The sequence below is a fragment of the Eretmochelys imbricata genome, chromosome 16 (assembly GCF_965152235.1).
Source record: "Eretmochelys imbricata isolate rEreImb1 chromosome 16, rEreImb1.hap1, whole genome shotgun sequence".
In the NCBI taxonomy this organism is placed as follows: Eukaryota; Metazoa; Chordata; order Testudines; family Cheloniidae; genus Eretmochelys; species Eretmochelys imbricata.
This window is the reverse complement of record NC_135587.1, coordinates 9,061,176-9,076,246: the sequence shown is the minus strand read 5'-3', so window position 1 is coordinate 9,076,246 and position 15,071 is coordinate 9,061,176. Positions and strand designations below refer to the sequence as shown.

General features: G+C 46.2%; 1 protein-coding gene across 1 annotated transcript in view; it reads right to left on the bottom strand.

Annotated features, from left to right (window-relative positions):
* The window catches only part of CACNA1B (calcium voltage-gated channel subunit alpha1 B), a 475,550-nt gene that overhangs the window by 139,401 nt on the left and 321,078 nt on the right, over positions 1–15,071 (bottom strand). Inside the window, exons 17-18 of the mRNA XM_077835554.1 lie at positions 11,380–11,497; positions 3,706–3,773 (exon numbers count right to left, since the gene is read on the bottom strand). Coding sequence (XP_077691680.1) covers positions 3,706–3,773; positions 11,380–11,497 — 186 coding nt within the window. The remainder of the gene's footprint in view (positions 1–3,705; positions 3,774–11,379; positions 11,498–15,071) is intronic.

The following is a 15,071-nucleotide window of genomic DNA, read 5'->3' as shown; positions in this document are numbered from 1 at the left end:
TGCCCATGCAGCTCTCCCCGACCCGGCTCTGGCCAGGAGAAGCGGGGGGGCTCGGAGCTGCAGCCCAGCCATGATAAGAGCCGGGCTGGCAGCTGTGGGGAGCCATGGCCGACCCACTACCTGAGCACAGTGTGGGGTGCCCAAGCAGCCCCTAGCTTGCGTCCCTGCCCACCTGGGGCAAGTAGAGGGTCCGTGATGCTGTGCCTCCTCACAGTTGCCCGCACCACTCTTGCCATAGCCAGGCTGTGGCTCAAAGGCCCCCCTTCCAGCTGGAGCTGGGTCAGGGAGAGCCACACGGGCAGCTGTGGGGAGCCAGCATAGGGTCGCGGACCCTCCTCCTGCCCTGGGCAGCTGGGGAGCCTGGGGGGCTGGGACACAGGCCGGAGGCTGCTCCCCACAGCTGCCCAGGCTCCTCGACAGGGCTCCACGCTGGCCTGGCCAGGGGGTGGGATGGTGGGGCTCAGGTGGAAGAGGAGGGGAAGGGGGAAATGGGAGGGCTATGGTCCACTCCCTCCCCACCCCCATGGTTCTGGCGCCACTGGCCCAGGACTCGGCCACATGGGAAAGAAGAGCTGCGGGCCCATGGCAGGAAGGGGCCTGGAGGGAGTGTGGGTGCCACAGAGGCAGTTTGGGTAGGCTGAGCCTTTCTCTGCCTTTGATACCTGCCGCCCATGGGCAGCGCACACTCCTATTCAAAGCAGAAGGGGGAATACTTGAGGAGTTTGCATTTTTAGGGAGTTGCTTTATAATACCGGTCAGTTTTCTAATCAGGTTTCCGCTTACTAAACTGCATTGAAATGCAGCAACCATGACTCTGCGGGCTTCCGCTATCAGTGACAATCCACTGGTTAATGCTACAGAAGAAGTGCAAGTCATGTGATAAACCATGTCCTATTTCATATCTAATACAGGGAGTGCTGGCTGAACAGATGCAGACCTGAATGGAAGTGGGGAGGTGTTTTTTGTCATTTTCAGGTTACTTACAGTATTTGGACATTGTATGCACAACTGATCTTGATGTGTTTTAAAATGTAATTGTCAAAGGAAGTCTCTGGGGGTCAACTGACTCCTGAGTAATTTAATTATATCTCCAGGCCATTTTGGATTTTGCATGATCATATTTACTTAGCAATAAATCTCTCATTCTCTAGGTAGGCCGAGTAACTGAATTACTTTTATCTTCTTCCTTTTCTTTTGAAAACCCTAGTGATTTTTGGATCCATGAAGTGAAAGAGAGTTTAAAAGACGCTTGGTGATTTGGCAATGCTTGTTGATTCTGTCAATATTTAATTGCACTCTATAAACTCTAACAAAGGCAGTTTTCTAACCATCAGAGTCAGCTTCTGATATATGCAAAACAGGAAAGTTAAAAGGACTAGAAAGGAAGAGATGAACTTCATTAGACAAGGACCCTAAGTACGGGGATCGATTTATCGTGTCTCATCTAGGTGAGATAAATTGATCCCTGAATCGACGCCTGTACTCCACCTCGGCAGGAGGAGTACGCGGAGTCGACGGGGGAGCCACCACGGTCGACTTGCCGCCATGAGGACGGCCAGGTAAGTCGAACTAAGATACTTCAACTTCAGCTACATATCTTAGTTTGAACCCCACCCCCGCACACAGTGTAGCCCAGGCCTTAGGGGCCTAGTCTTTTATCCTTGCATGCAAGTGACTCCCCAAAATCTTCATGGGAGGGATTAAATGCACCTATGGAGAGCATCGTAAATCTCTAGTCTAAAAATTTCTGGATTTTATAATGCACAGAAACAGCTGAGTTTCTGTAAGAGAAAATCTTCCCCAGTAAAACTAAGACCCATCCCCAAAACTCAGGATTCAAATGAATCATAACAGAAAAGAGATGCAGAAAACATGATCTCACAGACAAAGGAACATTTTTTATACCCCTATTACCCATTACCCCTTTCTTGTGCTATACATCAGACATCCGTTTTCAGGAAACAAAGCTCCACTCAGAGCTGCACACTGAAGGCAGCAATGCAGCTGCTGAGCAGAGAGGGAGGACTAGAAGAAAAGTTCAACCCTAAAACAGCCCTGTACCATGGTACAGTTAACTGCATTTGGATCTGAGTGGCAGGAATTGGGGTGGGATAGGGGACCATCTTTTAGTCTGGCTTCCCACCGCAAGAACTATTAGGGATGTATGGTATCTCTGAACTACTGGCAACAGTGGCGTGCTGTCGGTGTCTCCAAGGCATGCATTGAATGCTTCAGTCTGGCTGTGCCTGCAGGACAATTCTGTCTGGCCCTGAACTTGTGTGGAGGACGCCATTTTGTAGAACAAAATGGAATCCTCCGCATAGCATGACTGTATGTGCAAGGTCACACCACACAGAGGACACCCTCTCGCGTGCCAATGTACAACTGCATGCCTGACTGAAAATGTCACAGCATGCCACTGACTGGCAAGCACTGTCACAGCTCTACCAAGGAAAGCTCTCTCACTAGCTGGTACAACAAGCACAAGGATTAGTGATCCTCTTTACTACAGAAGGAATAGCCTGTAAAAGTCTGTGAAATATAACTGCCCCAATGGATATTATTATTTATTCTTGTGTTATCTTAGTGCCTAGGAGCCCCCATCATGGACCAGGATCCCGTTGCGCTAGGTGCTGGACAAACACATTTCTCCTTGTTAATTAGCAGGACACACACCATTGTAGCAGTGGGAGCAGCATTACAACAGGCCTTGTGTTAATTTTATTCACCAATGAGAATGAGTTAGAAATGTGTAAACAAAACCAGAGAGATCAAAGAAGGATTCTGCAGTAATGATCCAAAGCAGAACAGTAACACTATGGTCAGCTGTAGCATTTTGGACCTTTCCAGCACAATCCTGGAGTATATATATATTCCCATAAGGGATGTTCCAATGTAAAATGAAGTATTAAAGTAAAGCTAACCTCAGCTTCATTTTAAGCTCTTGCCAGGTCCTGGCATTCTGCCAATGCTCTGGCCTGTGTGTCAAATTTCTCTTGCCTCTGCCAAGGGGCAGGCAGGTTTAAATATCTTGACTAAAACTCTGTAAAGGCCTTTTGCAAGTGGCTTTCCACAGACCTGACTGGAGGATTTTAATTCTCTGATTTGCACTGAAATTCGGCAAGGGAAGAAGTATTAGCACGGAACACCAAACTAGGCAATAGGACATGAATCACTCTATTTCCTCAGGCGAGAACTTCAAAATATTCTATTGAGTCAGCTAAAAACCTTCAACTGGTTCACTGCTGCCCCTGAAACTAGCTAATACCAGAGGTCCTTCTTCACTTTTGTGTGATAGCAAGGAAAAGTGCTCACTACCCACTCTATAAAATAAAATAATAATAATAAAAGGGAATCTAAAGAGAGCTCAGAGGTACAAAGATGCACAGGCACAGGTCTTCGTTACTAAGCAAAAAGGAATGTATGTTTCAAAATCAACTCCCTAAATAAGGGCTACAGCAATGGAAATGGGCAAATAAAGGTGCCACAGGAGCATGACACTTGCAGAGAAATCTCAAGGCCACCAGAGGTTGGCTGGAGTAGGACAAGTCATTTAGATCCATCACCAGTGGCCTATACAGAATTTTAGGGTCATAAGGGGAGAATGCAATAAGAATTCATTAGTCACATTTGCAGAATGGAGATCACATACCACAGGACCTCCGGAACAAGTACGGGTTGAAGAGCCAGATATTTCATACATACCTTGGTTAACTCTTGTGCATTCGCAAGATTGTCGACAGCAATAGCCAAGAAGACATTCAGGAGTGTGTCTTTTAGGCAGCGGCTAAGGAAAAATCTTCACACAGTGATGAGTTACATAATCTTCCACCTATATTTCCCCACCACCACCACCGCCTGCAACAAACAGAGTATTACAGATATGGGAAAAGGAAAAATCTAGTTCCCCTCCTGTCAACACAGGATTGTATCCTACTGAATATTCTCCAGTGCTTTGTCAATCCAGGTATAAATTACCCAACTTCATCACTTGCACGGGGAGACTCTTCCACAGCATACGAGATATCACAGTTTCATCCATTCTTCCCCTCCAGCTTCTCCGCTCCTCCACGGTGGCCCAAACACACACACCTACTTTTTGGCCTTCTTCGTTCTCTCCTTACTTAAATATCAACCATTAGCTGAAAAACGGTTTGCTCTGAGACCATTCTTCCATCTCTATTATACAATGGTTGCCATTAAAAAGGAAAATGCCTTCTCAAGTTAAATTTATCTCACTGCAATATTACATACGAGCTAAAAGAAAATACAGTTTATCACAATAAAGTCCTTATGGCAATGAGATTATTGCTTCCTTTATCACTGGTACCTACTATATGTCCTCTCTGTTGTTATTCTTTCAATTATTATTAGGAGGAACACTTTCATTTTTGCTTATGATTTCAGCTCCTCCTTGTTCCTTCATATTTTTTTATTGTGACCATTTTTGGTATTGGTTTGCAATACAGCGAAGGATAAATTACAAATAAGATCGTACATACAGAAAAGGCGGGGCATATGCTGCAAACAAACAAAAACAAAACATGTCCTCAAATCCAAAATCACATCTCAGAAAGAATGCCATGCTGTTGTGAACATATCAGATATATGACAACACAGTGTTCAGCTCTAGATGTCCCGTGATGGCTGTCTGAGGTATTGATGGATCTGCTGAATGGGATCCTAACATGATAATGAAGATGATCTTGCACGTGCATAGTCTTCTTCCTCTAAAGAATCCCAAAGTAATTTACTACTGTACATGCCTGTGTGTGTATAGGGGTTGCTTCATCCACTAGAGCAAAACACTGTAGTTGTTTGACACAGTAGTTGTTGCACAAGAGTTTAGGACAGGAATTGAAAATATACCAGAAACAACTGAAATGCCTGAAGGAATTTTAGGCAGACAGAACGTAATTAACAACTAGGCTGTGTCTGCTGGCATGGTCTGTGAGCTGGGAAAGATGCACAAGGCACTGCTGTAGGGAACAAATGATTTACAGGAGAAAGCAATGAGATAGAAAAGAGTGAAGGAGATAAAGGGGAGTATGGCAAGGAGGAAGGGAGTGTAGTATAGTTAGCAGACCCTTCCATGGCAGCTAAATCTAAGACAGGATTTAGGGAAACGTTGGGTTAAGAACCCATTTAACTATGTGGGTGCTTTGCACTTCTCAGGCAGTTGTCCTAGTAGGGCAACTGCGACTCCCCAGTGTCCAGGGGATCTGTGGTGGCATAAAGCTGGTGTAGTTGGCTCTACACCACCCAGGCCCAGACCCCTCAGCTTCGGGGCACATGAGGGATGTGCTCCGAGCACCCTGAGCTCCAGCAATGCTCAGCTAGCTGAGTGGTACCTTGGGGACCATTCCCAACAGTCTAGCTCAGAGCAGGCTGCTTGGTCATTTCTAAGTTATGCTGAGGGACACTGTGATGAAGCAGAGAAACTGCCCATCAGTACAGCAGGGATGAAGAGAGCCTTTGGGCCCACCTAGCCCTGCCCCATTATACCTGCAGTCAATGCCAGGCCTGGAGTGGGGAGGAAAGGAGAGAGCCTGGCTCAGTTTAGGGCTGACTGGCAAAGAGGCAAGAGCTACCTGCCTCCCTACCTGAGAGGAAGGGTCACTAGCCTACCAGCTGAGGCAGCCATCAGGGGGTAAGTACTGTCTCCCTGGCCAAGGGAGACTAGGAGCCTCCAGCACCTGAGGTAACTGGGTGACTGAAGCACAGACACATTGTAGGGTTTGGCCTCAACAATCTTACGACTGCCCCGCCCAAAGGAGCCTGAGTCCATGGCAGGGCACTACGCAAGATCCACATAGGGGCACTGGGAGACAAGCCACCCCAATGAAGGCACAGTGGTAGGAAGTGGGGGAAGGATAGCTCAGTGGTTTGAGCACTGGCCCGCTAAACCCAGAGTTGTGAGTTCAATCCTTGAGGGGACCATTTAGGGATCTGGGGCAAAAAAAATTGGGGATTGGTCCTGCTTTGAGCAGGGGTTGGACTAAATGACCTCCTGAGGTCCCTTCCAACCCTGATATTCTATAATTCTCTCAGCTGCTCCCAATGCTTTCAAAACACCTCCGAGCAACCCAATCAGAAAGCCAATGGGGTTAAACGGCAATCACGAAGCTGGCTTCCTACACCTATCCCCTACATACACATAGGCAGAAAAAGCCTCACATAATGTTGTTAACCCCCACCAATATATCTTTTAAAGGGTTGCACAGTTTTGATCCAACTTCAAACTAATGCAGTCTGGTAAAATGGGAGCTTTGGGACCATGTGAGTCACATTAAGAACTTGGCAGGAGCCCTGGTTGTACCAAGCATTGCACACAACTTCAGCATTCAGCTCAGATTGTATCTTCCTGGACAAGTTAACGCAATCCGCTGGTTAGCTGAATTCAGCAGCCTTCATTCAGCATTGTCCTCACTCCATAAGTATAAAGAGAGGGCCATCACAGGCTGCTTTTGAGGGATAGATTTGGCCTTGAAGTTTCATTTAGGGCACTCCCTCTAGGTCTCGATTGTATTCAAAGTTGCACTTCTGTACAGAGCAAGACTGAATATAGACAAGGCCTTACCTTATATCAGGCCAGATTCTTTTCTCCATCCCAATAGTACCATTCCCATTAAACGTACTGAGACAGAACCAGCCCCAGGATTTTGTGGAACTAGACATATAGAAACAAGGATCTCAGGGTTTGGGGGTCATTTTGGTTTTGGTTTTGAAGTCAGTTTCTAGCCCTTTTCCTTGCAAAGATCCTTGAAAACATAAACTGATACAAACACCGGGGCTGCACTATTGAAGCAGGAGGTCAGGGATACACCCACTCAGCACACTTTCATGTAAAATGGAACAGTTAAGTCTCCTGGAGAATCACCTCACTGACTCCCCCCCGCAAATTCTTAGGCCAGCTCTGTGCAGAGTGATGGGATCACGGACCACGGTGGGCAGGGATGTATGTATGAAGCAGACGGGGAACCTCCTTCTCCTAAGCAGTAATTCATCAAATGCTGGTGCTGAGAACCTGAAAATAAAGCCACTCCTTACAGAGGGACTGCAATGTCTTCTGTTGCTTTGCTCCTGCACAGCCTCCCAGATGGAGCACACATTCCCGGAGCTGATCTGACATCAGGGAAGCAAGTAAGGAAAATGAGAAGAGCCCTGTTCATTTCAACTCCCGCGAAAACGCCCATGGGAAAGGGTGGCGGTACGTTAGGGTTTGCCTCCTGGAAAATCCAGGTTGGGAAAGACGTGTTCTTTTCAAGCTTCTAAGAGGGTATTGCAAATGACAGAAACGGGAACGAAATAGTAAAATTATTGTTTAAAAAGTAATTAAGAGTGTCCCCTTAACTGATGGATTAAAAATAGAAGAGACATTATCTGTCATATCTAATCCACTATCTGACTGTTGCAGGATTGTTCCCTAAAGGATAATAGATATATTGTTTCTGACCATCATTTTCCTTTTCTTAATGCCAGTCTATTACTTCACGTTATACCTACTTGCACCGCCAAATGGTTAACATCTAGAAAAAATATTAGGGAGGGTGGGTTGGTTGGGTTTTGGCAGACTACATTGATATTTCATTTTCAGACATTTCTGCTTATGTTATACTTGACACAACATAAGCCATTTGAAAGTTATGGTTCACTTTTCCCTGATATATGAAAAGAATGCCCCCTGCATGCCACAAGCATTAAAAATGTATTTCAATGAAAGACAGAGGTGGCAGCGACCTCATTGAAATCCTTTTTGAAATATCAGCAGGAGTACCAGGGGCTTACCGCTGCTATTCCCCGAGTGATCAAGGGGGAAAGAGACACTTTAAAACCAGAACAAAAAAACATTTCCCACATCTGTTCTTCCCAATCTGTGCAGATTCTCATGAATGTTAATTGGAGATAAAGTCACATGGTTAGGGAGCAGAGTAATCCCAAATTTACTCTATCAAATTATACTGGTCTGAAACACTTAGGAAGAGATATTTCTACAGAGACAAAATAAGCCATACTCTGATGTCACTTACACTGGTGTAAATCTGGAGTACCTCCACTGAAGTCTTCTTCCAGATTTGCAACAGTGCACAGTATCTCACATCCGAACCTGGTCCAGGAACTTCACTGGGATGAATTAGCCCTGTTATAGGGATTTCCTTAATGTCAAATACTTTTCAGTTGGCTTTCTTCTCCACCTGTGTACTTCATTTATGCAAAAACTCCATGGCGGTGAACTCATCCCTGCAGGATGCACAGGGAATTAAAGAATCACTCTCGACATATCTTCTTTTATGTATGTATATAGTGCCCTGAAGATTCCTCTGTCTGCACATAGTTCAGATTGCAGGCAACAGACATGAGAAGCAAAGTTTTAGTGGCTCTCTCCTGGATGAGCTGAGTGAGAATCCTGGAGGCACGTTACTGAGCACCGAAATGGGCAATAATGAAAATGAACGAATAATGAAAGTGACCTGAAGAAAAGCTCCGAGTAGCTCAAAAGCTTTGTCTCTTTCATCAACAGAAGCTGGTTCAATAGAAGATACTACCTCACCCATCTTGTGTCTCTAAAACAATGAAAGACTCAGGCTATTAAAATGTCTTTAAAAATGTTCTCCCCAAGTGTAATCTTCAGCTGGAACTGTCTGCCAGTTAAAACGGAACTTTAAAGTGGTTAGTTCCACAGCATGAGGTCCCTGTTATGTGCAAAATTCTCCTGGTTAGGGATGCTCAGCCCATAAAGCTAGTTGAGCTGCTAATCATGTTCCAGAGTTGGAGATAATGACTATTATTTTAATCTAACCCTTTACCTGCTCATGGATTCAATGAAATCAACAAAGAAGTGACAGTGCAAGAGATTTCAAAGCGTCCCTTTATGGCATCTGTTCTTGGCAGAGTATGGCAGGTAGGTGTGAGGATTTGCCAAAGTTTCAGACACACATCAAGAGGAGTATGGGTGGAAACATACAGGGAAGAGGCCCTCCTTGCATCCCTAACAAAGAGGACAGTTGGATGGCTGGAGCGTACAAAGAACATGATGTTGGCCCTGTAAGGCATGTAACATGGAAATGAAAATAAAACCAGTATAGGAAACAGTGTATCAACCAATGGGAAACCCTTTCCTCTTCTCCCTTGCCATATGTCCCTCACAGCATTTCATAAAGGGCAGGGCTCTTCCTAAGCAGGTTGGAACAACAGCTTTGGGACAGTTTGGAGAAAGTCTCTCTGGCTTTTGTGCCTCCCTAATTCTGGACTGCTCCAGGTACTGCAGTGGCTCCAGATGCACGTCTCACACAGCTCCTGTGCAGGGGGAGTTCCTCCCTCCTTTCACTGGCAGATTAGCCCAAAAGGGGCTGGTGCAGGGAAGAGAATCTGTCCCTTGGTGGAACTCAAATTGAGCAATACTCTGAAAACTACACTATGGCTCTGATTCGCCGCTCCATTACACAAGTTTTATGCTGGTGTAACTAATGAATTCTGGGGAGTGACATCAGTATATTGGAGCAGAGAATTAGTGAGGGTGGGGGGAAGAAAGGGATAAGAATGGAATCAGTATCCTTTTAAAAAGCATTAGATCTCAGTCTCTTTACGGTTAAAAGCCAGTCTGTTTCTCCCAGTCTCTCTCTCTCTCTCTCTATGTGATTATATTTTCATCTCATTTTCAGATGCCATACCCTAAAGATCCACAGCTCTTCCTTCCTCCCCCGCCCCCGACCTACAGTCCCAATTTCAGAAATCTTCCTCTTTCCAGAGGGGTCTCTGCACTGCATGAGATGGATACCCTAGTGCTAAGACTGAGCCAGGCTCCATGTAGTAGATACTGCTGCTCACTGACAGTCTGAATTAGAGCTGGGTAATTCCGAAGGCAGCCTCTAATGTGACAAGTACAACTCAGATGCCATTTAATCTGCCGGTCCTTATCGTATTGCCTCACACTGAATATGGAGAAACGTGCAAAAAGAAAGGCTGGTACACTGCTGTAAATGTGCACTTATCTTGTTTTCTCACCTTTCCCCCCAAAATGATTCTCTATGGACTGTTTCAATACAGCTATTCCCCATCCCCACCCCCACCCCGCCACCCACCCTTTAATACAAATTCCCAAACAAACATCTTTTTTGACTTGGAGCAAAGGCCGCTAAGCCTAAAGAGGCTCTCTCAGGTGGGAGGCGGTTGAGAGGCACTCTGATCAGCCCGTGAAGGCTCCTTTGCCCTGCTATTGGATCTTTCATCCAAAGACCCTGAAGCGTTTCACAAACGTGGTAGTTTACACTCAAACATTCACCAAATAAATAACGAAGGCCATGTCTATACATACAGCGCTGCTGCTGTCCCGGTACAGCTGAAGCACGTGTGGTGAAGATGCTCTACACACTGAATGGTACAATATGCATAAACTAGATGTGTTGTTTGTTGAACCAGGGCTGAAAAGCACACTTCTAACTTGCTTTTAGTGAACAATTTTTCACCCCTGTAATTTATTACTAAGTATGCAATTACTTTATCACAGTACATAACAGCAGTACCAAATCACAAGCTCTAAATAGAAATCTAATCCATATGGTATGAGTGTGGTGACTTGGTGACCTAATAAATATTTTCTGGAGTTTTTTTGAGACTAGAATTTGCTAAAAGTAGGAGGCTTCAATGTATACTAATAAATTAATACGTGATCAGATAATTTGACACTGAATAATTAAAATACTCCGTTTAGTAGAGAAGTAGGCTGTGGCATGCATGATGGTGCATTTTATTGAATCTAGATCCTGCAGTCCTTACTCAGGCAAAACTCCTATTGATTTATGCGAGTGGCATAAGCTATGTTGGCGCAAGAAAGTCTCCCGCCGGCATAGTGCTGTGTGCACAAGTGCTTATGCCGGTGTAACTGCTGTCGCTCAGAGGGTGGAATATTCACACCCCTGCGTGACATAAGTTTTGCCGGCTCAGGCTGTAGTGTAGACCTAGCCTACACTGGATTTCATTTCAGTGCAAGCATGTGTGTGGACACACTTCACGCTGAAAGGTTCTATTTGGATTTATCTTAAATTATTTTTCCCCTGGCCTAAATTCAATCTTAATTTGAAGTAAGTGTCCACACACAGACTCGCAGTGAAATACCAAAAGGTATGAATTAAAACTAATTTAGTGTTTGGAGCAGGTCTGTGCAGAGGCAAGCCCTAAGTGACTTACATAAGGTCACCCAGTAAGCCAGTGGCAAAGTCAGCACAGCACCAAAGTGTCCTGACTCCCAGACTTGGGCTTCACCCACTACACTACATTGCCTTCCAGCACTTCAGGAGCCTGGAGAATCCTGAATGCTGATTGGCCAGTGAGAGACGGCATGTCATACCATGGACAAGTCATACTGAAGTGCAAGGATACAGTTACCAAATAAAGTCAGGACGATGAAGTAAATGGAAGAGAACATTCCTGAGTGGACACCACCTTGTGATACTATCCCATGATACATCACTGCATTCCAGTCTTCACCAGTCAGTATCTGGGTAGTTAAATATGAGAGAGAGAGAGAGAGAGAGAGATGAGCAAAGGATTGGAGAGTTTAAGCATCATTTATACACAGCCATGGGCACAGACCCTCAAAGGGAAATCTACTGATAAGAAGGTCACTGCAACGGGGTGTGCCAGAAACCTGTCCAACACCTTCAGGCTATTTAGCTTTCTTTTGCCCATAATAGTTTCTAGAAGCCCCTTCTGCAGATAAACTGCAACCCTGTCTCGACCAACATGGCTACAACACCATATACATATCTACCTAAAACTGGCAGTTGCTTGCATTTTTTTCTGCCTCCCTTAAGAGGATAGGGAGAGATTCCTTCTGAGAACTCCAGTCAATTACATTCCTTAAAATACATCCTTTAAACTATTTTGGTTTAGATAAAACCAAAGTGGTATAGTGATTATTGGGAGATTATTACAGCAGAGAAAATAGGTATTATCTACCAGACTTCATAAAATTCCTTCCAGCCAGCTGGAGGTGGTTTGAGGCAGGATTCATGGATCCACAGATCCAAACCTTGGGCTGGGAGGAGGCCCTTGGACCCAACGTTAGGACCCAAGGACCCATGAGAGGGCCCTGTAACCAGAGACAGCTGTGCTCTGCCACGAGGGCTGAGGAGTACCTGGGACCACTGGCAGCAGGAGACCAGTAGCAGCACTTAATGGCTGCGCCTTAGTCCTATTCCCGCCTCAAAACGCCTTCCCTCAGCGGACCCTGGGGCTGCCTGTTTTCTGCTGCCTGGCAGCACCGGCACTGTGAGGTTGACGGCAGGAGAGAGAGCGAAGACTGCCCGTGTGCGGAAGTGGTAGCTCAGTGGTTTGAGCATTGGCCTGCTAAACCCAGGGTTGTGAGTTCAAGCCTTGAGGGAGCCATTTAGGGGTCTGGGGCAAAAATTGAGGATTGGTCCCGCTTTGAGCAGGGGGTTGGACTAGATGACCTCCTGAGGTCCCTTCCAACCCTGATATTCTATTATTCTACTCCCATATGCCCTGGCCAGGCCAGCCCAGTGGAATTTTCAGTCTTCTTCTATTAGCCAGTCATGCATAGGCGCCAAGGTTGCCATAGCTCCACCTGTGATGTTTCCCATGGATGGGAGAGAGTCACTGACTTCACCCCACAGGGGTCAGGAGAAGAGCCTGTCTCTGGCAGGGGGGAACACTATTGGCTGCCTGTGGGGCAAAGGCAGATGGAAGCAGATGTCTCCTGATGCAGGAGGTACCCTGGCTGTGGGTTGTGTCTGGGGTAACTGGAAGATGTTTGAATTTGGGGGTGCTAGGGAGGGGATACCTGGGCAGTGTGCCATGGGACAGTTGGGGGATTCCTGAGTAATATCTGGTGGGTGCTGGGGGTCAGGTGGGGGAGCTGAGGGGTGAGGGGAGCTAGCTGGCAGGTGTTGGGGTAGCTGGGAGGATGCTGAGGAGGTACCAGGGGGCAGCTAGAGGAAGTGGGTGTGTTGGCAATGGATGGGAGGCAGAGCCCAGCAGTGAATCCCTCGCCTTCTTTTTCAGCCAGCTTCATTGCTCTCATCTCAGCTCCACGCTTTCCCCTGGCAGAGTGCCAACAGGCTGAGCAGTGAGAGGGGTGGGCAGAGAGGCCATCTGGATTTTTGCTCAGCAAGCACCATCCAGCAGCCTCAAGGAGCAACTGTGGAACCTGCTTCCTACTCGCCTGCCCCAATCTCTCCCCTCTTCTTCCCACCCTTCTCCCTGGCCAGCAGCACAGCATCAGGCTACCAGCCACAGCTGCTTCCTCCTCCTGGCTGCTCCATGCAGCTTGGCTGCAGCCGGGGAACAATCAGAGTGGAGGGAAAGAGGCAGCTAAGCTACAATTTACCCTTACAGCAGCCCTAGTGACCTGGAGGAGAAACAGCTAGGGAAACCCTATTGCCTCCCTACTCGATCCTACAGGGCTGCACAAAGGTGTGATGGGTCTGAGGCAGACATGAGTGTCACAGGAGACACTGGACACTTGGTAGCCCCACCATTGTGGTTTGTCAGTAACAGCAGGTGCAATGACAACAGACCCTGGTCTGTCAACGGGTGGGATCGAACCGGGGACCTCTGGAGCTTAGTGCGTGAGCCTCTATCACGTAAGCTAAACACCAACTGGCTGTTAGCTAAGGCTGTAGAGCAGACTCATTTTATCTCTCTCTTTTTAAGTGGTCTCAGTGCCACTAGATGGGACAGAACACCACACCCAGAAGGTGTATGGGTTACACGGGGTTCTGGTCAGCACCTGCTTCTTCCTGCCGTCTTTGACCACAAGATGCCACAGACAGCCAAATGTTGCAGACAGCAACCACCAGGCCAGAGAAGCACAAAACCCAACACAGAATCTAAATGGAGAATATAATCGGGGGGAGGAGGAGGAACCTTGGGTTCGTAGGTGAGGGACTGTGACTACCTATGTGCTTGTACAAGGCACAACACAATGGGACCCAGATCCTGATTGTAGACTTTGGATGCTGACACAATAACAATAAATAGAACATGAATAATATCTAAACAAATAGCAATCAATGAATTGGTCTCAGGCTTTGATATGCATCACAACTACTAGGTGCTTATTCCACACCAAAACTTTCACTCTTCCGAGCCTCTGCCATCCCCATTTTTCAACAACTTTGTTTGTGTTTTCAGTAACTTTGTGCACCTAGTGTTCTGCCTGCCCTGTATGGAAGATTTTAACTATAGTACTTCCTACGGCATTAGGAAATGGTTTTTGGAATTCAGTACTCCAACCCACTAATAGAACGTTTCAGTGGTCTGTATTTAGTAAGAAAATAAAACATGATGTATTGTTAGCAATCACGACCCACATGTGAACCATATACTAGAGAGAATTTCAAATTTCAGAGACTGCCCACCAGCTCCTGATCTCGGGAAAGGCTCTGAGGTACGATGATGATTCTTATGGCAGACGAGGAAGTATAGTGCAATGCGTACATCCTAATGACCACTTAGGGACAGGGATTCTGGTCTCAGTTACATCAGTGTAAATCTGAAGTAACCCCAGTCAATGGATTTACTCTGGATTTATACCAGAGTAACTTGAGTACCTGGCTCTGGCCATTGGTCTCTCAGCACTAGTGCTGGATGAGTTCTACAAAACAGGATTCAAAAACACTTATTCAAATAATTCCCATGAATTTGCATCTGCTTTCGTTTGCTTTCCAGAACCATTCATGTGAGTGAATTTGGTTCACAAGAATGTTCATGGAAAGAGAAGGAGCTGGGGAAACAGGCATATGCATGAAAAATCAGGATGGAAGTGTTCGGGGTCAACTGGAAAGCAGGGTTGCCAGTTTTGGTTGGACATATTCCTGGAGGTTTCATCACATGACAATTGGAGGCTCTAGGGCAATCCTGGAGGATTGCTAACCTGACTGGAAAGCTATTTGTGGCTTTTGGAATCATCCAGTCAGGAAGCAGAAATATCATGTGACTTAGGAAGCCAATCACAGATTGCATAGCAAATCACGACTAGTGAATACTCACGCCAAGAGCTGTGGGAAATTATCTGTGAGCAGCTCACACTATTTGCCAGATCATTTGGA